This window comes from Chelonoidis abingdonii, chromosome 1, assembly GCF_003597395.2.
Source record: "Chelonoidis abingdonii isolate Lonesome George chromosome 1, CheloAbing_2.0, whole genome shotgun sequence".
Classification (NCBI taxonomy): Eukaryota; Metazoa; Chordata; order Testudines; family Testudinidae; genus Chelonoidis; species Chelonoidis abingdonii.
In genome coordinates this window covers 97827327-97849928 of record NC_133769.1, presented here as the reverse complement: position 1 = coordinate 97849928, position 22602 = coordinate 97827327, and the positions used below count along the sequence as shown (strand labels likewise).

Here is a 22602-nt window from a genome sequence, read left to right as displayed (position 1 = left end):
CAGCCACACCGTCCTTATGCCCAGCCTAGGCCGTGTCAGGACTTTAGCAGAAAGCGTGGCAGGGGGAATCGCTGGAGACAATCTGGCCCTCAAGGAGCTCAAAATCAGATGCCCCCTGAACCATCAGCAGGGCCCAAGCAGAACTTTTGATGGGACGCCTGAGGACGGCCCACCAGTTACCCTACCAGATCCTTCTCCTCCCTTTTTCAACCGCCTCTCCCAATTCCTCCCTGCCTGGTCCCAGCTAACTTCAGATCGTTGGGTCCTGTGCATGGTGGAAGGGGGATACCACCTCCAGTTTTCTTCAACCCTGCTTTCCCACCCTCCATACCCATCCCTCTTCAGGGACCCCTCTCACGAGCAATTCCTCTTACAAGAGGTCCAGTCACTCCCAGCCATGGGAGCCATATAGGAGGTGCCAGAGGACATGAGAGGCAAGGGGTTCTATTCCCTCTACTTCTTAATCTCCAAGGCAAAGGGAAGTCTACGACCGATCCTAGACCTGCGAAAACTCAACAAATTCATGACAAAGCTGAAGTTTCGCGTGGTATCCCTGGGGACCATTATCCCTTCCCTGGATCAGGGAGACTGGTATGCCGCCCTCGATATGAAAGACATGTATTTCCACATCGCAATCTATCCACCACACAGACAGTACTTCGGTTTTGTGGTCAACTATCAACACTTTCAGTTCACTGTACTTCTGTTTGGTCTTTCTACAGCTCCACGTGTCTTCACAAACTGCATGGCTGTAGTCGCCACCTCCCTCCGGCGTCGTCGGGTACGCGTCTACCCGTATCTCGATGATTGCCTCATTCGAGGGACTTCCCAGTTGCAAGTATCACAGCACCTGCGCATTGTCACAGACCTCTTCGGGAGCCTAGGCCTCATGATCAACACAGAAAAGTCTACTCTGACACCCATGCAGAGAATAGACTTCATTGGAGCGGTTCTGGACTCCAATCTGACCAGAGCCTGCCTCCCGCAGTCGCGTTTTCTAGCAATGGCTTCAATAATACGAAGTCTTCAAACCTTCCCGACAACGTCGGTGCGCACCTGCCTCAGCCTAGTAGGTCACATGGCCTCCTGCACCTTCGTGACCAAGTATGCCAGGCTACGCCTCTGTCCCTTCCAAACCTGGCTTGCTTCAGTATACCAACCATGCAGACACAGCCTGGACTCAGTGCTCACTATCACCAGGAAGGTTCTGGACTCCCTAACCTGGTGGCTAGACCCCACTCTAGTCTGTGCAGGGATGCCATTCCACCCACCACAACCCTCGATGACCCTGACCACGTACGCGTCATCTCTGGGTTGGGGTGCCCACCTCGGAGGCCTTCGCACTCAAGGCCTCTGGTCGCCCCAAGAGCGGGCCTTACACATCAATGTGCGGGAGCTGAGAGCAGTCCGTCTAGCATGCCAGGTGTTTCGAGACCATCTTCAAGGCCGTTGTGTGTCAGTATTCACGGACAACACAACGGCCCTGTTTTACATAAACAAGCAGGGAGGAGCACGCTCCTCCCTCCTTTGTCAAGAAGCGGTCCACCTCTGGAACTTTTGCATAGACCACTCAATCGAATTGGTAGCGTCTTTTCTCCCAGGAGTCCAGAACACTCTGGCGGATCACCTCAGCAGATCCTTCCTGTCTCACGAGTGGTTGATTCGTCCGGATATCATCCATTCTGTTTTCTGGAAGTGGGGGTTTCCCCACATAGACCTCTTTGCCTCCCGAGAGAACAGGAAATGCGAGGTGTTCTGCTCCTTCCGGGGATGCTCCCCGGGCTCCCTGTCAGACGCATTCCTGATCCCGTGGAAAAGGCACCTACTTTATGCCTTCCCACCGTTTCCATTCATCCACAGAGTCCTACTCAAGCTCTGCAGGGACAGCACCCACCTGATCCTGATTGCTCCAGCGTGGCCGAGGCAGCACTGGTACACCATATTGTTTGACCTCTCAGTGGCAGACCCGATCCCCCTGCCACTCTGGCCGGACCTCATAGCATGGGACTTCAGCAGGCTTCACTATCCAGACCTGCAGTCCCTTTATCTCACAGCATGGTTACTGCGTGGTTGAGCCAGTCTGAGCTGCATTGCTCTGCCTCGGTCCAAGAGGTGCTCTTGGGCAGTAGGAAGCCTTCCACTAGGATGACATATCTCACCAAGTGGAAGCGTTTCTCCTGCTGGTGTGCTCAGCGTAAATTAGTCCCCAGACAGATGTCCATTCCTACGGTCCTGGACTACCTCTGGTCCCTAAAAGAGCAGGGCCTAGTGGTCTCTTCTGTAAAGGTGCATCTGGCAGCCATTTCTGCCTTCCACCCAGGGGAAAATGACCAATCAATCTTCTCTCACCTTATAGTTTCAAGGTTCCTCAAGGGATTGGAGCGTTTGTACCCTCAAGTCAGACACCCGACTCCTACCTGAGATCTAAACCTGGTGCTAGCCAAGCTTATGGGTGCTCCTTTCGAGCCACTGGCCACCTGCTCACTGCTGTACCTTTCCTGGAAGACAGACTTCCTCGTCGCTATTACTTCGGCGAGACAAGTATCTGAGCTGCTGGCTTTGACAGCAGACCCCCAGTATACGGTATTCCATAAGGACAAGGTACAGCTGCGACCACACCCCTCTTTCCTCCCTAAGGTGGTGTCCGCCTTTCATGTCAATCAAGGCATCTTCCTCCCAGTCTTCTTCCCAAAGCCGCACCCGTCGTGTCAGGAACAACAGCTACACACCCTGGACGTCCGCAGGGCTCTCACCTTTTATATCGAGAGAACCAAACCCTTCCAAAGGTCACCTCAGCTCTTCGTAGCTGTCACAGACCCAGATGAAAGGCCTACTGGTCTCTTCCCAGTGAATTTCATCTTGGGTAACATCCTGCATCTGCACATGCTATGAATTAGCTCACGTTCCGTCTAGCCATCTCACTGCCCTTTCTGCTCGGGCGCAAGCTTCATCTGCTGCCTTACTGGCCCATATCCCCATCCAGGAAATATGTCGGGCAGCTACCTGGTCATCGATTCACACCTTTGCCTCACATTACGCATTGGTTCAACTGTCCAGAGATGATGCAGCATTTGGCTCAGCAGTTTTGCATTCTGCAACATCTCACTCCGACCCCACCGCCTAGGTAGGGCTTGGGAATCACCTAATTGGAATCGATAAGAGCAAGCACTTGAAGAAGAAAAGACAGTTACCTTTGTAACTGTTGCTCTTCGAGATGTGTTGCTCATATCCATTCCAAATCCGCCCTCCTTCCCCTCTGTCGGAGTAGCCGACAAGAAGGAACTGAAGGGCCGTTGGGTCAGCAGGGGTATATATCCAGCGCCATAATGGCGCCACTCCAGGGGGCGACCCAGCCGACCCACCGAGTGTTGCTAGGGTAAAAATCTTCTGAAGAACGTGCACGCAGCGCGTGCACATCTAATTGGAATGGATATGAGCAACACATCTCCAAGAACAACACTTACAAAGGTGAGTAACCGTCTTTTCCCTGGGGAGGCCCCCTGTTGTACGCCTTTCCCCCGATCCCTCTCATGCACAAGGTACTTCTCAGGGTCTGCAGGGACAGAGAAGAGGTAATTCTTGTGGCCCCTACAACACTGGTACACCATGCTCCTGGAACTGTCAGTGGACACTCCGATTGAGTTACCACTGCATTCCGATCTGATCACTCAGGACCACAGTTGCCTTCACCACCCGGGCCTCCAGTCCCTCCATCTCACGGCCTGGAAGCTTCGTGGTTAAACCCCATGGAGCTTCTCTGCTCAGAAACAGTAAGGGAGGTCCTGCTTGGCAGTAGGAAATGATCTACTATGTCCACATATCTAGCTAAGTGGAAAAAGTTCACTTGCTGGTGTGCCCAGCAGCGTATACTTCCACTAAGGCGTCTATACCACTCATTCTAGAGTACCTTCTGTACCTGAAACAACAAGGACTGGCACATCATCCATCCAAGTACATCTTGCTGCTATCTCAGCCTTCTGCCTGGAAGCATCCGGCCGATCCGTATTTTCTAACCCCATGGTAGGCCATTTCCTCAAGAATTTGGAATGCCTACATCCTCAGACCAGAGAGTCTGTCCCAGCGTGGGATCTCAGTCTTGTCCTCTCCAAATTATTGGCACCCCCTTTTGAGCCAATAGTGACTTACCTCCTTCTCTGTCTGTTGTAGAAGGTAGCCTTCCTGGTGGCCATTACATCAGCTGGGAGGGTGTCAGAGCTAAAGGCCCTAACCTCTGATCCACCCTACATGGTTTTCCACAAGAATAAGATGCAACTCGGGCCTCACCCAACCTTTCTTCCCAAGTAATGTCACTCTTTCATACTAGCCAAGACATTTTTCTACCTGTCTTGTATACTAAGCCTCATGCCAGTAGTCAAGAGCAGAGACTATACTCATTGGATGTTCGGCAAGCGCTAGCATTCTACATTGTGCACACTAAGCTGTTCAGGAAATCGAACCAGCTGTTTGTAGAGGTAGTAGACTGGATGAAAGGACTTCTGGTCTCATCTCAAAGAATATCTTCCTGAATCGTGTCCTGCATCCGCACGTGCTACGAGTTGGCCAAGGTCCTAGCCCTGGCACTTATGGCACATTCCACGAGGGCACGGACCTCGTCAGTGGAGTTCCTGGCCCAGGTCCCGATACAAGAAATTTGCAGGGAAGCAACGTGGTCCTCAGTGCATACATTGACCTCTCATTACGCTATTACCCAGCATGCCAGAGATGATGCAGCATTCAGCAGAGAGGTGCTCCAGTCACCGTTTCCTTAACTCCGACCCCACCTCCAGGGTAGTCACCTGAAATTGACATGGACAAGCACTCAGAATAAAAATGGTTACTCACCTTCTCATAACTGTGCTTTGAGATGTGTTGTTCGTGTCCATTCCAATACCCACCATCCTACCCCTCTGTCGGAATAACCGGTAAGAAGGATCTGAGGAGTCGCCGGTTCGGCAAGGTCATATATTGAGCACCATGAAGGCGCCGCTGCAGGGGGTTCCACAGCCGACTCGACAGGAGCTGCTAAGGGAAAACTTTCCAACAACTGTGCACGTGGTGCACACACATCTGATTGGAATGAACATGAACAACACATCTCGAAGAACAACAGTTACGAGAAGGTGAGTAACTGTTGGGTTTTCGGGTTTTTTCCCCAACTAATGATGTGCAGAGCCAAGAGCTGCTTCACTATCACCCTTTAAGAAGAAACTGGTGACCTCTGAGGCTAGCACACTGGTATTTCAGTGATACAAGAACAATTTGGAAAGCTTGTTACAGAAAATCAGGCTGCTGTGGTAAACTTGTAATAACTCAAGTACAGGAGAAGAAAGCAGCAAGAAGAGGCAGCTAGCTCATTCAAAAGATTATTGACCATCTTGAAACATCACTGTTGGATCTTGTTGAGTGTTCAGAGTTCTGAATGTGGAAGTCAAATGCTGGCCACTTTCAGATCGTTGTTCACTGCCTGTCAAAGAATATACAACATGACTTTCTCCAGTAGTTTGCCATTGTGGTAACCACCCAAAATCCTGGGGAAGATGACATCTGTTTATCTTTTAGAGGGTCGTCTTGTAGTAATGTTTTTAGGGGAAAATATCTGGGGATTAAGGGGAAGAAAGTCTTGATCAGCTGAAGAGGGATGAGAGGCTTTTTGCATTGTGTTCGATAACACATTTGAACACAAGGTGGTAAATAGGTTTGAGGGCATCTACTGTTACGTTTTAACAGAGTGCTGATAGAGGTTGTGAAGTTGTTTAAAATTGATGTTCTGTGTCAAAGAATTTCTTCAAGTGCTTGTTCATGTCAGTTCTAGTCAGATGTGCACGCACATGCACGATGGCCAGAAGATTTTTCCCTTAGCACCATCCATCGGGTTGGCCTGGGTGCCCCCTGGAGTCACGCCTTCATGGCACCTAATATATAGCCCTGCTGACCCACCAGCCCTTCTATTCCTTCTGATCACCAGTGACAGTGGCTGGAACGTCCATTGGCTCTTGTTCAGCAAGTTTTCTTCTCTATTCCATGTATATAGTTAGTTAGTTGTTAGTAATATTCCAGTTAATAGTTAGTATAGTTAGTAGTTGGCACCATGGCATGCCCTGGTCCCCAGGCTTTAAGAGCTTTAAGAGCTGTGTGGCTTGTGCCAAGCGCATGCCGAAGAGTGACCCACACTCGTCGAGTCTTCGGTGCCTGGGGGAGACCCATCTGAAAGATTATCGTAAGATCTGCCGCGAGTTCCTCCCAAGAACACTTAAAGAAAGGGAACAGCGGCTGAAGGTGATCCTCATGGAGGCAGGCTTATGCCCCTGCTCCGACCCAGACTTCAGAGACCTGACCCCTACGATGGCATCCTCAACGTGGAGTGCCCCAGCGCCGCTGGCAACTTCGGCACCAAGGAAGGACTCCTCCAGGGATGCTCGGCACCGCCATGGTTCTTCATGGGGCCCATCTGATGGTAGGCACCACTCCCACTCAGCAGTGCCTCAAAAGAAGAAAAAGCCGGACAACCGTTTTCCTCAGGCTAAGCCTCAAGAAGTGCGACCCCAGGCGGGCCGCTCCTTGGCATCTCCTTCCGGGGCCGTGTCGACTCCTGTCCAGGTGAAGTTGTTGAGTGCAGCCCCACCTCGATCACCAGTGCCTACGCAGCAACTTAAGCTCCCATCCACACCGAAAGCGTACCATGCTGCTAGAGATTTCCTCCACCTGACAGCACTGTTCTCGCCTGCCAGGGGGGAATCCTCAGTGCTAGCGGAGCCCTGTCCTCCGGTGCATTCTAAGGAAAAGCCGGCTATGTTGAGGCATTCCCCTTCGCCTTGTCTGTTGGTGCCTACATGGTCCAACAGAGAGCCTTCCCGCTCCCTGAGCTCTCAATGTTCGAGGCACAGAGGATCAGCTCCTCGATGGTCTATAGTGTCTGAGACTTCAGAGTCGGAGCCTGACTCCTATCGCTCGAGTAGGAGCAGAAGCCGTAGAGCAAGGTCGGGCAGAGACAGAAGGGAGCAGCAGGCGTGGCCTCCGCAGTGGCAGAACCCGCTTCAGTGGCCCTTCTGGACTCCTTGGGCTTATCACCAGGGCCCACGCTCAGTGACGTCTTCAGTGGCCTCTGTCACTTTCGTGCCACCTTCCGCAGTGCATCCGTCCCCGGCGCCTACGGTCCCGACGCCTTTGCCTCCGGCACCGTCATCGACTCAGGCACTGTGCTCAGCTCCGACTTTGGCACCAGCCTTCACTACCTCGATGCAGGCACGTACGGCCCCAGTGCTGATGTCGGCACCAGGCCCCCCAACCCCAGCGGTTCCTTTGAATGTGCCAAAGCAGCTCCCTCTGGAGACACTGATGCCGACGTTGGCTGCGGTGCCTACGGTCCCAGCACCGTCATTGGCACCATCTCCTCCAACGCGGCCCAGGAGTCACGTGATCCATCCAAGGCAGATGGTAGGGAGCTTCCACTACCAGCACACGCTTCCTCCCGCTCATTGCCAGATGAGCCATTGGCAGGGACGACCATAGCTCCTGCATTAGCAGATAACAGAGTCCTATAGCAGTTGCTATGCAAGGCTGCCCAAGCTCTGGGCATCAAGGCTGAGGAGGTCATAGAGGACATAGATCCCATGGTGGACATCCTAGCACCCGTGGGGTCTTCACACGTTACCCCTTATGAAGATGGTGGTGGACACCACCAAGACCTTACAGCAGACACCGGCATCCCTGCCACCCACTGCCAAACGTAATGAGTGGCAGTATTTCGTCTCCTTCAGAGGCTTTGATCATCTCATCCACTTCCGGACTCGCTGGTCATTGACACGGCTAACCAGCAGGAGAGACGAGGTTTTCAAGGTCCTTCCCCAAAGGATAGGGATGCTAAACACTTAGACCTCATGGGTAGAAAAATCTACTCCACTGGTGGTTTGCAACTCCCGTATTGCTAACCAGCAGGCCATTGTGAGCAGGTGCTCTTATAACACCTGTGTTTAAGTGGCGAAGTTCACGAAGCTTGTCCCTTCAGACTCTCTATCAGAGTTCACCACCTTGGTGGAAAAAGGGAAATCAGTTTCCCATGCTTCATTGCAGATAGCTTTAGACGCTGTGGATGGTGCCATAAGAGTCATGGAGACGGCTGGCTATGTGGCGGGGGGGGCTAGTTGCAAGTCTCAGGGTTACCCTACAAAGTCCAACAAACAATTCAGGACCTCCCATTTGAGGGTGAGATTCTGTTTTCAGAGAAGATGGACAAATGGCTCCGCAGCCTAAAAGATTCCTAAGCCACCCTCAGATCCTTGGGCTTGCATATCCCTGCTGCATAGCAGAGACACTTCTGCCCAAAACCTCCTCAAAGGTTCCAGCAGCAGAACCACCAGGACAATTCTAGGAGGAGGAAACGGAGTGGTAGGAGAAGGCAACATCCCTCTGCTAATCAAGACCAGTCCAAACTGTCCTCTGGCCCTAAACCAGCCTTTTGAGGGCGCAGTCAAGGACGGCGCGCCAGACCAAAGACTGGATCTACCCCGCCTTACCTTTTCCTCCCGACTGTCCCCTTTCTACCATGCATGGTCCCATATAACTTTGGACCGTTCGGTGCTTCGCACGGTAGAGAAGGGATACTCTGTCCAATTCTGTGCCCTCCTGTTCTTCCACCCCCCTTCCCTGTCCCTCTTCAGGGACCCTTCTCATGAGCAACTTCTGATTCAGAAGGTGCACTTGCTTCTAGCACTGGTGGCAGTGGAGGAGGTTCCACTGGAGCACAAGGGCGAGGGTTTCTATTCCCTCTATTTCCTAATAGCAAAGGCCAAAGATGGCTCCATGCCTATCCTGGACCTGCGCAACCTCAACAAGTTTGTGAAGAGACTCAGGTTCCGCATGGTCTCCATGACCTCCATTATCCCTTCACTGGATCCAGCAGACTGGTATGCTGCCCTCTACTTGAAGGATGTATATTTTCACATAGCAGTAGCACACAGTCACAGAAAATTCCTCAAGTTTGTAGTCAATGGTTCCCATTACCAATTTACTGTCCTCCCTTTCAGCCTGTCAGTGGCACCTTATGTCTTCACCAAGTGCATGGCAGTCAGCGCCACCTTTCTGCTGAGACATCCGGTACAGGTGTCCCATACCTCGATGACTGGCTGGTCAAAGGCCGATCCAGGGGTCAAGTGGAAGCTCAGGTGGCATTCATAGAATCATAGAATATCAGGGTTGGAAGGGACCTCAGGAGATCATCTAGTCCAACCCCCTGCTCAAAGCAGGACCAATTCTCAACTAAATCATCCCAGCCAGGGCTTTGTCAAGCCTGACCTTAAAAATCTCTAAGGAAGGCGATTCCACCACCTTTCTAGGTAACCCATTCCAGTGCTTCACCACCCTCTAGTGAAAAAGTTTTTCATAATATCCAACCTAAACCTCCCCCATGGCAACTTGAAACCATTACTCCTTGTTCTGTCTTCTGTTAACACTGAGAACAGTCTAGATCCATCCTCTTTGGAATCACCTTTCTGGGAGTTGAAAGCAGCTATCAAATACCCCATCAAAGCAATATCTTCTCTTCTTCAGACTAAACCATCTCAGTTCCCTCAGCCTCTCCTCATAAGTGATGTGCTCCAGCCCCCTAATCATTTTTGTTGCCCTCCACTGGACTCTTTCCAATTTTTCCACATCCTTCTTGTAGTGTGGGGCCCAAAACTGGGCACCAGAGCCACCTTCGAGAATCTGGACCTGCTACTGAATGAGGTGAGATTGACTCTGTCCCCAGCCCAGAGGTTAGAGTTCATGGGGGTGGTTCTGGACTCAACCCAAGCCAGAGCATTCCTCCTGCAGGCGAGATTCCAAGCCCTTGACGCCATGATCCAGGGACTCAGGCAGTTCGCCACCACCACTGTGAGAAATTATCTCAAACTTCTTGGCTACATGGCAGCCTGCAAGTATGTGGTTTGGTATGCCAAACTCAGGCTTTGATTGCTTCAGTTGTGGCTTGCATCAGTGTACAGACCAGCCAGGGACAGCTTGGACAGGATCATGACTGCCTTGCCCTATCCTCAACTCGCTCCTGTGGTGGACGGACATTCAGCAGGTATGCTCAGGAGTCCCCTTCGCTGCCCCACAACCATCCCTAACGCTAGTGACAGACACATCAGATTTGGGGTGGGGAGCCCATCTGGTGGACCACAGGACTCAGGGCCTCTGGGCACAGACAGATCTGTCTTCATATCAATGTCAGGGAGCTCGGGGCAGTACTCCTAGCACGTCAGTCATTCCACCCATATCTATCAGGTTGATGCATATCGGTCATGACTGACAATACGACCGCGATGTTCTTTATTAAGAAACGGTGCACGCTCCTCTCCCCTGTGCCAGGAAGCCCTTAGGTTATGAGACTTTCGTATAGAGCACTGTTGATCTGCAGGCGTCGTACCTTCCAGGGGTCCAGAATGAGCTGGCGGACCACCTCAGCAGGACTTTTCACAGCCACGAGTGGTCCCTTCGACCAGACGTTGCATCTTCGCTCTTCCAGACGTGGGGTTGTCCCCGATCGATCTCTTTGCCACGTGATGCAACAGGAAGTGTCAGCAGTTCTGCTCTTTCCAGAATCACAGTCCGGGCTCCACAGCAGATCTGTTCCTCCTCCATCGTGGGGGACCGCTTGTGTACACCTTCCCACTCATACCACTCATCCACAAGGTCCTGCTCAAGATCTGCAGAGACAAGGCTCGGGTCATTCTTGTAGCACCAGCCTGGCCCCGCCAGCACTGGTAGATGTCTCTCCTAGACATGTCAGTGGGAGCCCCAATTACCTTGCCGCTCTTCCCAGAGCTTTTCATGCAGGATCACGGGCGGCTCCAGCACCTGAACCTGCAGTCGCTGCATCCCACAGCCTGGAGGCTCCATGTCTGAATCCGTTCGAGCTCTCCTGTTCAGAACAAGTCAGACAGGTTATCTTGGGTAGTAGGAAACCCTCCACTAGGGCTACATACCTGGTCAAGTGGAAGAGATTTTCAATTTGGTCAGTTCAGCGCGACTTTCGCCGGGTGCTAGCCTCAATGCGCCCCAGATCTCGGATTACCTTTTCCACCTAAATCAGGAAGGTCTCTCCTTGTCTTCTATAAGAGTACACCTGGCTGCCATCTCGGCTTTCCATCTGGGGTACAGAGCTGATCAGTTTTCGCTAACCCCCTGGTCGGTCGCTTCCTGAAGGGCCTCGACAGGTTGCACCCGCACGTCCGCCAACCAGGAGCCTTAACTTGGTCCTCTCTAGGCTCATGGGGTACCTCTAGCAACGTACCCCCTGCTCTACCTTTTCTACAAGGTTGCGTTCCTGGTGGCAATAACTTCAGCCCGGAGGGTGTTTGAGTTTAGGGCTCTAACATCTAAGCCACCCTACACTGTGTTTTTTAAGGACAAGGTTCAGTTCAGGCCCCATCAAGCCTTCCTCCTGAAGGTGGTATCGCAGCTCCACATCAACCAGGACATTTTCCTTTCTGGGTTTCTACCCAAAACCTCGTGTGAGTAGCAGGGAGCAGAGGCTACATACTCTCAATGGCCGCAAAGCACTGGTCTTTTACAATGAGAGGACAGAACCGTTCATGAAGTTGGTACAGCTCTTTGTCATAGTAGTGGACAGGATGAAGGGCCAGCCTGCTTCGACACAGCACATTTCATTATGGATTGTGGCATGTATTACCAAGTGCTACAATCTAGCAGGAATCCAAGTGTCCCCGATAACAGCGCACTCTACAAGGGTGCAAGCTTCATCAACAGCTTTCCTGGCTCAAGTCCCACGCAGGAAATATGCAGGTCGACGATGTGGTCATCCAATACACACTTTTGTCGTGCACTATTCAGTTACTCGGCAGGCCAGAGATGATGCGGCCTTTAGTAGAGCAGTACTTCAGTCAGCTCCGACCCCACCTCCTAATTTTGCTTGGGAGTCACCTGATTGGAATCGACATGAGCAAGCACTTGAAGAAGAAAAAACAGTTACTCATCTTCTTGTAACTGTTGTTCTTCGAGATGTGTTGTTCATGTCCATTCCAATACCCACCCTCCTACCCCTCTGTCGGAGTAGCCGGCAAGAAGGAACTGAAGGGGTGGCGGGTCGGCTGGGCTATATGTTAGGCACCATGAAAGCGCAACTCCAGAGGGCTCCCAGGCCAACCCGATGGATGCTGCTAAAGGAAAAACCTTCTGGACATTGGGCACACGCACACACCTGATTTGGAATCAACATGAACAACACATCTCGAAGAACAACAGTTATGAGAAGATGAGTAACCATTTTTTTTTCTTGCCAGTGATGCATCTTTCTCATGGCATATGAGAGAAGGTAACCTACAAACAAGTCACATGTGCAACTCTGCATAACAAAATGTTTGGTTTCCAATCAAAATTATTGAGGGGGATATTTTTCTAGCCTTGTGTCTTTCACACTTGTCACTAGATTGTCCAGTACTGTTAAATTGAGGTCGCTTCTTCCCTTTCTTCAACATAGCCCCTCTTAGTGCTCACGATCTAAGTTTCCCACAGGTAGTTCATTGCGATCTATGGTGCAGTAGCAAATCTCTTCTGATTTCTTTGCTAAAATTTTGAAAAGTCATAAGGACAGAATCTCTCATTGGGATGAAGGATGCAATGTAGGGTTTGGTGCAGACACTAGAATTAATGGGCTTAATTTGCAGCAAGGAAGATTTAGGTTAGGTATGGGGAGAAAAACTTTGTAACTAAAAGTATAGTTAAGTTCTGGAATAGGCTTCCAGTGGAGAGTGTGGAAATAAATCATTGGCGGTTTTTAAAAACAGGTTGGATGAGGATGGTCTAGGTATACTTGGTCCTGCCTCAGCACAGCAGTCGAGAGCTGATGATCCTTTCGAGGTCCCTTCCAGCCCTACATTTCTATGATTCTATGAATAACTCTGTTTGCTAGATTACCATAAATACTCGATCATAAGCTGGTTCGTTTATAAGCCAACACCCCCCCCCCCACCCCCCACCCCAAGATGGATAAGTAAAAATGGAAAATTTGTATAACCTGTTCATAAGCCGACCCTATAATTCAGGGGTCAGCAAACTTTGGCTCCCGGGTCATCAGGATAAGCCACTGGTGGACTGAGATGGTTTGTTTACCTCGAGCGTCTGCAGGCACGGAGATAAACCTAAGTAAACAAAGTATCCAGGTGTGACAACTGCTTTCCCTGACGGGCCGAGACAGCAACTGTGGGGGAAATCTTTTTGGGGGGGAGAAACTGGGAGTTAGAGGAGTAACCCTTGTGACCACCCTCCACATGACCCCACCCCTAGCCCAGAACCCCCACACTCTCCCCATCCGATCCCTTCCCACCTTATCTGGGGAGGGCCAGTGGAGGATGTGTCTGACCTGGCTGGAGCTGCTCCGGCAGGCTGGACAGTGCGGCCGCAGCCTGCTCTTTCGGGCCAGACCGGGCGACGTGGCCGCAGCGTGTTCCAGCGAGCAGGGCTGGGCGGCACGGCCGCAGCGTGCTCCAGCAGCGTGGCCACAGCCTGCTCTGGTGGGCAGGGCTGAGTGGCACAGCTACAGTCTGCCAGCCCCAGAGCTGCAGCTACTTCGGAGGCTGGGGGGAGAGCAGCATGGTCAGAAGGGAAGAGGCTCTGGCCCTACCTCTTCCCTTCTATCTCTGCTGGCTGTGCTGCCTCTCCTTGCTCCTGCTCCCTCTGTATACCAGTTCATAAGCCGACCCTCTTCGCTGGTACTTCCCTTTTTTACTAAAAAAATTCAGTTTATGAACAAGTATATATGGTAAGTTTCTTACAGGGAGACTTACTGTCTCCCAGATTAAATATAGTAAACATGGCAGCAGTACAATATGGCCTTCATGAGTTGTTTTTCTCTTTTGGCTTTCTTTGTGTAAAAATGTCATAATTATTTCCCTGTTTTAAAAAGGGGTGCAGGAAGGGAGTTTGGGGCATGGAGAAATGCGGGGATGGGGAATTTTAGCTGTGTTGTTGAAACAGAACATACACTTTCACACGTGTGTAATATTTTACTGTCATCTCTCATGAATTAGGCTAATGTTGAGATCCCTAAAAAACGAAACAGTAAAACAAAAATCTGATTTGTTATGAAAAGCAATATATTTTTGCTGCCTGTCATGTAGTGAGACTTTGGGCTTACATAATTGTGAGTGAAGTTTTATTGAGCCTAGGGGGAGGGATGGCATTTTATATCTTGGGGTATGTTCTGTTTCACATACCCCGAAGAGCATCTTTCCAAAGTGGAACACTGCCAGCAGCAATTGAGTGATTTGTGTTTCTTTTTTATTATTCTTTACTGTACAAAATCTGGCTAGATTGGTGTAGACAATAAATTGCCTTTTACTTGTAGTACTTCTATTATTCTGTGTTGTGACTGTACTATCCAGAATTAGGGACTGGTTCAGCAGTTTCTTTTAAGAAGAGGTGACACAGAGCCTGACACATGATGATCTTGGGGTTTTCCCTTATTGTGTAGAGGAGCTCATGACCAACAAGTTCAAAACATGCCACAATACAAACAATTCCAGAGAACATACCAGTGGAATATTTGGTTCTGCTGTAGCTGGAAATCTATACTGCTAAAAGAATTTAAAAGTACAGCAAAAGCAAAAATGGGGGGTGGGAAGGGGTTGACTGGTATGATGGTTCAATTCAGGAGGTCAGTTATAGAGAGCCTGTTGTAGTCACAGGATTTTGAAATCTGATGGTGCTGGAGGTATTGCAGATTCCCATTTGTGATCGTGCTAATATGGTTGAAGTTGTCTTCTCCTGGGAAAAGAAAATGGCAGGGGAGAAAGATGATGGGAAAGACAGCAAAAAGATGGGTTGGTGCTCTTCACTAAAGTTGTCCCTGTAGGCAGCATGAGATGTCACTGTAACAGTGCTCGCTTATGGGGCTGTCTGTGACATTCTTTAGGTTTCTTTTCATTGTGCTTTGCTGTTGGTTATGGTAAGGGTTTCTTCTAATGATATTAAAAAGCCATATTTTGAGTGACTACGTATTTGTGCTTTAAAATGCTACAGTGGAAACGTCTCTTACAAATTATCCTAAATGAAGTAACTTCTTCCTCTTATTTATGTTTATTTGGATCAAATATATCACTGAGGTGATGATAAATAGCCCTTGGTCCTCTTGAAAACTTTCTTTACATATTTTTGAGCAGGGTACTTCAGCTTTTGATTTTTCTGCTGATTTTTAAACTGAGAGAGACTGGTCTTGTAGTAATAAATGAAGGCTGCATTATAGAGCAGCTGTTTTTTCTTGCTTTTATTAACTTCCTTGTTTTTAATTTGCAGGTCACAGATCAAAAAACCAAAGGTAAGAGATTTAATTTTTTTAAATCTATAAAGCATAGTTTTGTGCAGGCTCAGAACAGGCCTTTGTCCTTGACTAAAATTCTTGGATAAGCGAGTGAGACTCTCATGTCGCATGATGAGGCATTTCTGCATGAGTAATAAGCAGAAATAACTGCTGTAATGGTCAAGAAGAGAATATGTAGGAACATTTTCAGTCAGCCTTCAAAATGTTTGAAGAGGAAAAGAAGGCCTTTTTGAATAAAATAGTATCTTAGCTGTGGTGATCTCTCATGAATTAGACTGTAAAAGCAGCAGAGTCCTGTGGCACCTTATAGACTAACAGGCGTTTTGGAGCATGAGCTTTCGCAGGTGAATACCGACGAAGTGGGTATTTACCCACGAAAGCTCATGCTCAAAACATCTTTTAGTCTATAAGGTGCCACAGGACTCTTTGCTGCTTTTACAGATCCAGACTAACACAGCTACCCCTCTGATACATGAATTAGACTAACGTTGAAATCCCTAAAAAAGTTCAGCTTTTCAGAAGTGCAGCCACCAACTAACACAGAGTAGACGCATAGAATGGGAGCGAGAGAGAGAGAGTAGTTCTTAGTGAGGGAACACCAAAATGAGTGCAAAACATTCTACTCTGCTTGAGTTGAATTAAGAGATGTTAAAGCTTCGAGACTTGAATGTCAAATGGAGACAGATAGATGGTAGATAAGCATCATAACTTGCTCACCTGATTTAAAATATACTTGAACCTAATTTGCATCCCAGCATTGTGAAGGTAGTGAAGGAAACAGTGACTAAAAAGAGGCAGCAAAGGACAAATAGTAATTTGGCTTAAATTAAAAAAAAATCCTAATAATTTTTGGACAATGAAACTTGCATAGGAAAGTCAGAAAACCCATCACCAGCTGTTTATAAAGATTAAAATCGGATATAACACATTCTGTTGTCTAGAGGAATTCCTTTTCTTCTGATATTCTACCTCTTTTCTAAAAAAAAGCCTTTGTTTATATTTAAAAGGTGAATAACATCAGTAATGTGATGTTTGAGAGAATAGCGCCTTCTAATGCTACTGTTACTTCATCTCACAAGAGAGACTGGAGTAGTTACAGCTCTAAAATGTGTCCTTGGTTTTGGAGTCTGAGCATGTCTTTGTGAAATGTTTTGACTTCTAGCAACCTGGTTAGGATATAACAAATTCTACCCTTGTTTCTGAACTGTTTAATGTGTGAGTTTACTTGGCTTCCTTTCTAGAAATGTTGAGAATAGAGGAGTGTAGATGTACTGTTTCTGGAATCTCCCAAGTAGATGAAGATAGTTTTGTTAAGGCACAAGCTCCCCTAGGGATTCCCTCATTTCCCTGCTCTTATTGCTACACCTCTGCTCAAAGGTCCTCAGAGAGGCCCTTAAATACAAGCCCATTTTGGCTAGATCTCATTATAGAGTTTGTAAACAGCATTCCTGGGTCAGGCAGAGAGAGTTGTTCCAAAATGAAAGAAGGCATTTCCTTCCTCTAGCATCTGTGCATACTTCCTGGCTTAGGCTATATTGTCCGTGCCCAAAATGATGTTTTTGTTTGTTTAGCTGTCTCACTGTTAAAACAAATGTGGGTTAGCTATCTCGCTGTAAAATCCTCATGGAGGTAAAGTACCAGGTAGTCTTTACCTTGATGTAATGAGGTGCGGTCAGTGCTATGGCCCCCACCAGTGATTGACCTCACCTGCCTACAGTGCAGTAAAAATTACACATTCTGGTCTCCACTAGGATTTTATAGCAAGATAGCTAATGGGGATGAGCTGTCTCCTCACTGTACAAAGCAAAACAAAACACCCACCCATTTTTATTTTTATTTTTTGCAGTGACAACATAGCCTTAATGAGCAAGGTAAAAGCTTGGGATCTAAATTCAGATTTTCCATATGGCAGCACACAACAGTGCCCCAAAGTGAACCAAAGAGTAAGAAATAGGAAAAAATTACTTAATTTGTAATAATCATTGACTTAAATTTAAAACTTCAATCTGTGTTTTCACCCATGATGTCTAAATCACTGGTGACGACAAACAGATACTCGGCTTCTGCTTAACTTGACTAGTTCCTTGATGAGGTTGAATTTGCACAGTATTCTGAGAGGTATTCAGTTTCAATGTGTTTTTATATCCATTTGTTAGGTTTTGTATCTTATAAAGTTATAATTTTCCTTCCTCTTGTGTTCCAGTGCCCGAAGTGACGAAACTAAGTTCAAGCCAGCCAGTGGCTGCCAGCCCAATTGGCAGCTCTCCATCGCCACCAGTCAATGGTGGCAACAATGCCAAAAGGGTGGCAGTGCCGAACGGACAACCGCCAAGCGCCGCCCGCTACATGCCTCGGGAGGTGCCGCCGCGATTCCGTTGCCAGCAGGACCACAAAGTGTTACTGAAACGTGGGCAGCCCCCTCCTCCATCCTGTATGCTACTTGGGGGTGGGGCAGGGCTTCCTCCCTCTTCAGCACCTGGAGCAAACCCAAACAACGCACAACCAGTGACAGGAGCAGTGCTGCAGAGCGACAGTGGGACTGCAACAGGTAAGGAAGGTTTAGCTGAAGAAGGATCAAGTAAAATCGTTCACGGATGTGTTATATGTATTAAAACGTCTAACTTTTAGAAAAGTTATTTTACTTTACCTTTATGCTCCCTAGCGCTGCTGATTTTTAACATTTTTAGAGTATTGATTGTTTAAAAAAAAAAAAAAACACCCAAAACATTGTCATCAGAATTGCCATACTGGAACAGAGCAATGGTCCATCTAGTCCAATAGTCTCTCCCTGCTTCTGACACCGACCAGTACCAGATCCTTAATAAAAAGGGTATGTCTCCCTTCTTTTCAACACACAATAATGCACCTCTCTAATTGGATGGTACTGTGTAAGCTAGGATCAAATAGAAATACCCCCCCACACACACAAACTTATGAGCTGAAATATAAGGTATTTATCCTAGGAACTGTAGTCTTTCCATTTTGTACAGGGCTTCTATTTTGTTGTAGTTAGTAATGCATAAAGAAATCCTCCATCATCCAGGTTTTTGTCTTTAGGTATTGTGATATTACATGCTAAAACACATGTAAGAGCACTACGGGGTTTGGGAATACAGTGTGGTGGATCACCAACTTGGAGTAACAGTTGTTCCTTAGCTAGCTGACGGTGCAGCAGTCTCCAGTAGGCTTGTTAAGATCTTTGTTGCAATCCACCTCTCTTCCTGCTGTGGGCAGTTTTTTGCCTCTGTCTTTTCTGGCTCAGCTAAGGACAGTTACAACAGCAGTGCTTAAGTTCTAGTCAGCATAAAACTAAAGACCAAATATATCAGTTCTGTAGATATTAGCTGAAGTGAATCATAGCAGGCGTGGTCCATTTCTAGTCTCGGTGAAGTAGTAAGTTAGAACTCCTTCTCGTCCCTGACTGTCTGGTGACCATTCTTCTTGATTGTTCCTCCCAAGGTGGGACCTAGTTTCTTACAAATTGTGTGTTAGGAAGCTTTTTAGTTTTCTGTAAAATAAATTTGATTTGCAGGTTTTAAGTAATTTTTAGGAACCGATCTTCCTAATGGTAATATCTTTATTTGTTTTTCCTGTTGTGATATTAGATTCCAGAATAAAAGGATGGTTTTTAGGATTTGCCCTTCTTTTGGGACAAGAGGACTATGACAGATTTCTGTACCCAGTATATTAAATGCTGAAGTGAGGGATATATGCCCCTACTGTTTCTGACTTCATTTTTTTTTGTCTCAGGACCAAGTGTCTTGACTACAGTTGATGATGGAAGAAGCTCTTTTATAAGCTTCCAGGCCATATGAAGAGTCAAGCTGACTTAAGTAGTTCCTTTTTTAAGGTTATGTTCTTGGGGAAAAAGCAGACTCCATTTGAGAGATTTCCCTTCTTGGGTGATTCCAAGAAGCAAATAACAGCTTCAACTGAAGCAACAAGGGCACCTTCCTTAATATTGTGAAGTCAAGGGAAGAAGAAAAGACAGCATCATCTATCATCCATAGTGTACCACTCTTTTAAATCCATCCAGATCTGTTAACCAGGATTGTGGAAGTAATATAGCCTGAGGTCTCCATAGTTCAAGAAATGGGTCACAAGTTATTTGATATCCCAGAACCAACCTAACCTGGCAGAGTGAAGGTCATGTCTTTCAAAGAAGGGGCACTTATGGATTCTCTGAAGATGAGGAGGATAATACAATTTTCTGTCCCACCATTGTCTTCACTGGCAGACTAGTTATACCAGGTCCCTGATCAAGAGTTCGATTCTTTTTTTCCAGTACCCAATCTCCTTATTTTTGATGGTTTATGTAAAAAGAAGAAATAGGGCCAAGAAAATATCATAAGCTTAAAGGTGCCAGGAAGCTGGATAATCTCAATCAGAAGTGACTTTACAGATCAGACTGGCAAACTACAAAACTTTTTGGGTTTGTATGACTTTATAATGTGGACTATGCTTGTTCCATTGTTGTAACATCTTCCTGAGAATCTGAAGAAGGTATTTGTTTTCCTGAAGCTACTTGAGGCTGATGGTTTCATCTATCTTCATAAGTCCATTTGCAATTTTAATAGTTAATTATCCCTCAGGATGTCTGTCTCTTTTTGTATGGTGGACTAACTCGCACAGTATTTGCATAAGGTATCCCTTTCAAATCACCAAACGTCTTACTGAGGAATATTCCAAGGCAAGGGGAGACCCAAATCTGAGCCAATTGATAATCTGAAACTTTTAGAGACCAAGTGACACACATGTGCACTGATTGCTAAGAGTAATTCAGCCTTCATTCAAAATTTCTCCCCTATGTTCAAAGGAAGGTAATGTGTTGATGGTGAAGGTGAACACCTATGTTATGCTCAGCAGATTGCCAGGGAAGGGTTTGGTGAAATCTTCAGTGGTGAGAAGTGGTCCATCTTTGGAAATGGGTGCATTCACCAACTCATCACGTGTGGCAATCCATCTTCTGGGCAAGGATAATACATTTTGTGGATGAAATAAGCAGAAAAAGCAAGCTTCAACAAGAATGGACGTTAAAAGATTTTATTGTCAAGTCCTCTTCTGCCGATAGATCTGTTTCCAACACTCAAAATCTTCATTTTTCCACCAGAGGAGGACAGTGGTCTTTTGTTGACAGATACCTTCTTATTTAACAACATTGTCCTGCAAGCAAACATTATTTGTACAGTACCAGTGATCCCCAGGATAAGTAAGAAAATCACACAGGACAAAGCTTCAATTTTTTGCTGATAACCCTGACCTGGGCCAGAGATTTTTATCACATGGAGTTCCTAGATGTAGAAGTGAGGCCACCTTTTTGTCTCTTGTTGGTGATAAGTGAAGATTCAGAAAAGAAACGTTAAATACTTCACCAGTGTCCCTGCAGCTAGTAAGATGGATCATACATTTGTTATCCTAGATCAGGTCTTCTTACAGAAATTGCTGGAGATATTACTGAAAAGTCAGAAACCTTCAACAGCAAATCCCATGCTGCTGCATGACAGAGACTATAAATGGCAGCATAAAGAAATACATCTGTAGCAATACCTGTTAGACATTTTAGCCCTCACTGTCTCAAGAAATCAGGACTGTGTATTTTGTTTACAAAAAATAACCACCCTTATTAACACCAAGTCATCTGCTCTGAGAACCCTAGTGTAGATTATTGTCTAGCTCTGGCAGCTGTTTTTAGTACCACAATCTAATCTAATCAATTGACTAGATTTGCACTGAGCAAATTCAGTAAATACAGTGCAGAAAACAGCTGCTGGAGTCAGTAAGCAGTCCATATACTGAGTCTCCAATGTTGTCACACCAGGTAGCTAAAACAATGGCAGCAACAGTGGAAGTTTTTTGGTAAATAAAATTAGTAGTATAGGCAGAGCTTTAGAGTATGTATCTCAGCCTTTCATGTTCCAGTACAAGATGCTTTTGAAGGGTTGTTTTAATGCTGTTCCACCTTTTTGGGAATACAATGTAGTACTACCCAAGCTGATAGTTTCTTGATTTAAGCCTCTGGGAGAGTATTCTGTTGTCACTCCTTGAAGACTGTATCTTGAGGCAACGTCATCAGCCAGGAGAGTTTTTGAGCTCCAAGCATTAATTACTGATGTTCTTTATGCACTCTTATGTAAGGATAAAAGTGGTACAGTTTTACATTTCATTTCAAATTAATCTATAAAATAGCAATTGATTTTCATCTCAGTCAGATGAGAAACTTGCTTATCCTCTCCACATAATATTTGTTATCAGGGAAGGTCAGCTTAGAAGCGAGCCTTCAGCTATAGTCTTAGTAAGACCAAACCCTTCTGTAAATTCTCCAAGACTATTTGTAGGGATTGGCATGTATAGGGAGAGTCAGTTTCCTTTCAACATTTGTCAGAATGCAGCAAAACACATTCTGTGGATTAGCAGGCACTCCAGTCCTGGATGATGTTAGAACACATTCAGGTAGATGCAAGGGAAATTATTCATGTTGTAGAGCTGTTCCTGGGAGCAGAAACCATACCTTTGCATGCAGCATTATTCTCTTGAGTTGGTCTCAAGGTCTGAGAGTCAGAGGAGCAGCTCTTCTTCACTGAGTTTCTGGAGGTCAGCTGAGAGAGACACCATCAGTTCAGCTAGTGAACTGAAAAAGCATGGAACTTGTACTAACAGTTCTGTTTGTTTTTAATAAAAACATTAGTAACTGAATGTTCCTATTTTGTCACCTTTGATATACAGTTAAAACAAAGGTCCTCTGTGTGTGTGTGTGTGTGTATTAGTATTAGAAGTATATTTTTAGATGGGTGTGACTTAACTTCACATGACACTAGCCAGTGCTGATGGTGTGATAGCAGTGTATGTACAGACCTGTTGTTCAAGACACTGACACAAATATTGTTGTGAACTTCTTTCCCCACCATATTAGCTCTACTGGAGAAGTGAGATTACCAGATACAATAGTGGTACTGGGGCTCACTACAGAAGAAATGAACATAGGGAGATGGAGAATACGCTCATCCTGGGAACATTTTTAGCAGGGCATCTTGAAGGCTCTGCAGTTAGAATTGGGCAGAAAAATGGCAAGCACCTTAAAACAGAGAGAACGTGTCCCCAATGTAATGCCCATGCTTGTTCTCCTTAAAGATTAGTCTGATAATATCAATAAGGCAGTGCAAGGACGATGGTGGAGGAGTGCTGCCAGACCACTGTGGTACTATCAGTAACACATCTGTGTACATGTAATAATCATGAAGGCAGAATTAACTGTCTAATATTATAGTAGATCGGATTTATAGCTGATG

General features: G+C 46.8%; 1 protein-coding gene across 8 annotated transcripts in view; it reads left to right on the top strand.

Annotated features, from left to right (window-relative positions):
- The window catches only part of TNRC6B (trinucleotide repeat containing adaptor 6B), a 283665-nt gene that overhangs the window by 186208 nt on the left and 74855 nt on the right, over positions 1-22602 (top strand). For all 8 annotated transcript variants that reach the window (XM_075068137.1, XM_075068133.1, XM_075068124.1 and 5 more), the window contains 2 exons: positions 15292-15313; positions 17520-17864. In XM_075068137.1, the coding sequence (XP_074924238.1) occupies positions 15292-15313; positions 17520-17864 (367 nt within the window). The remainder of the gene's footprint in view (positions 1-15291; positions 15314-17519; positions 17865-22602) is intronic.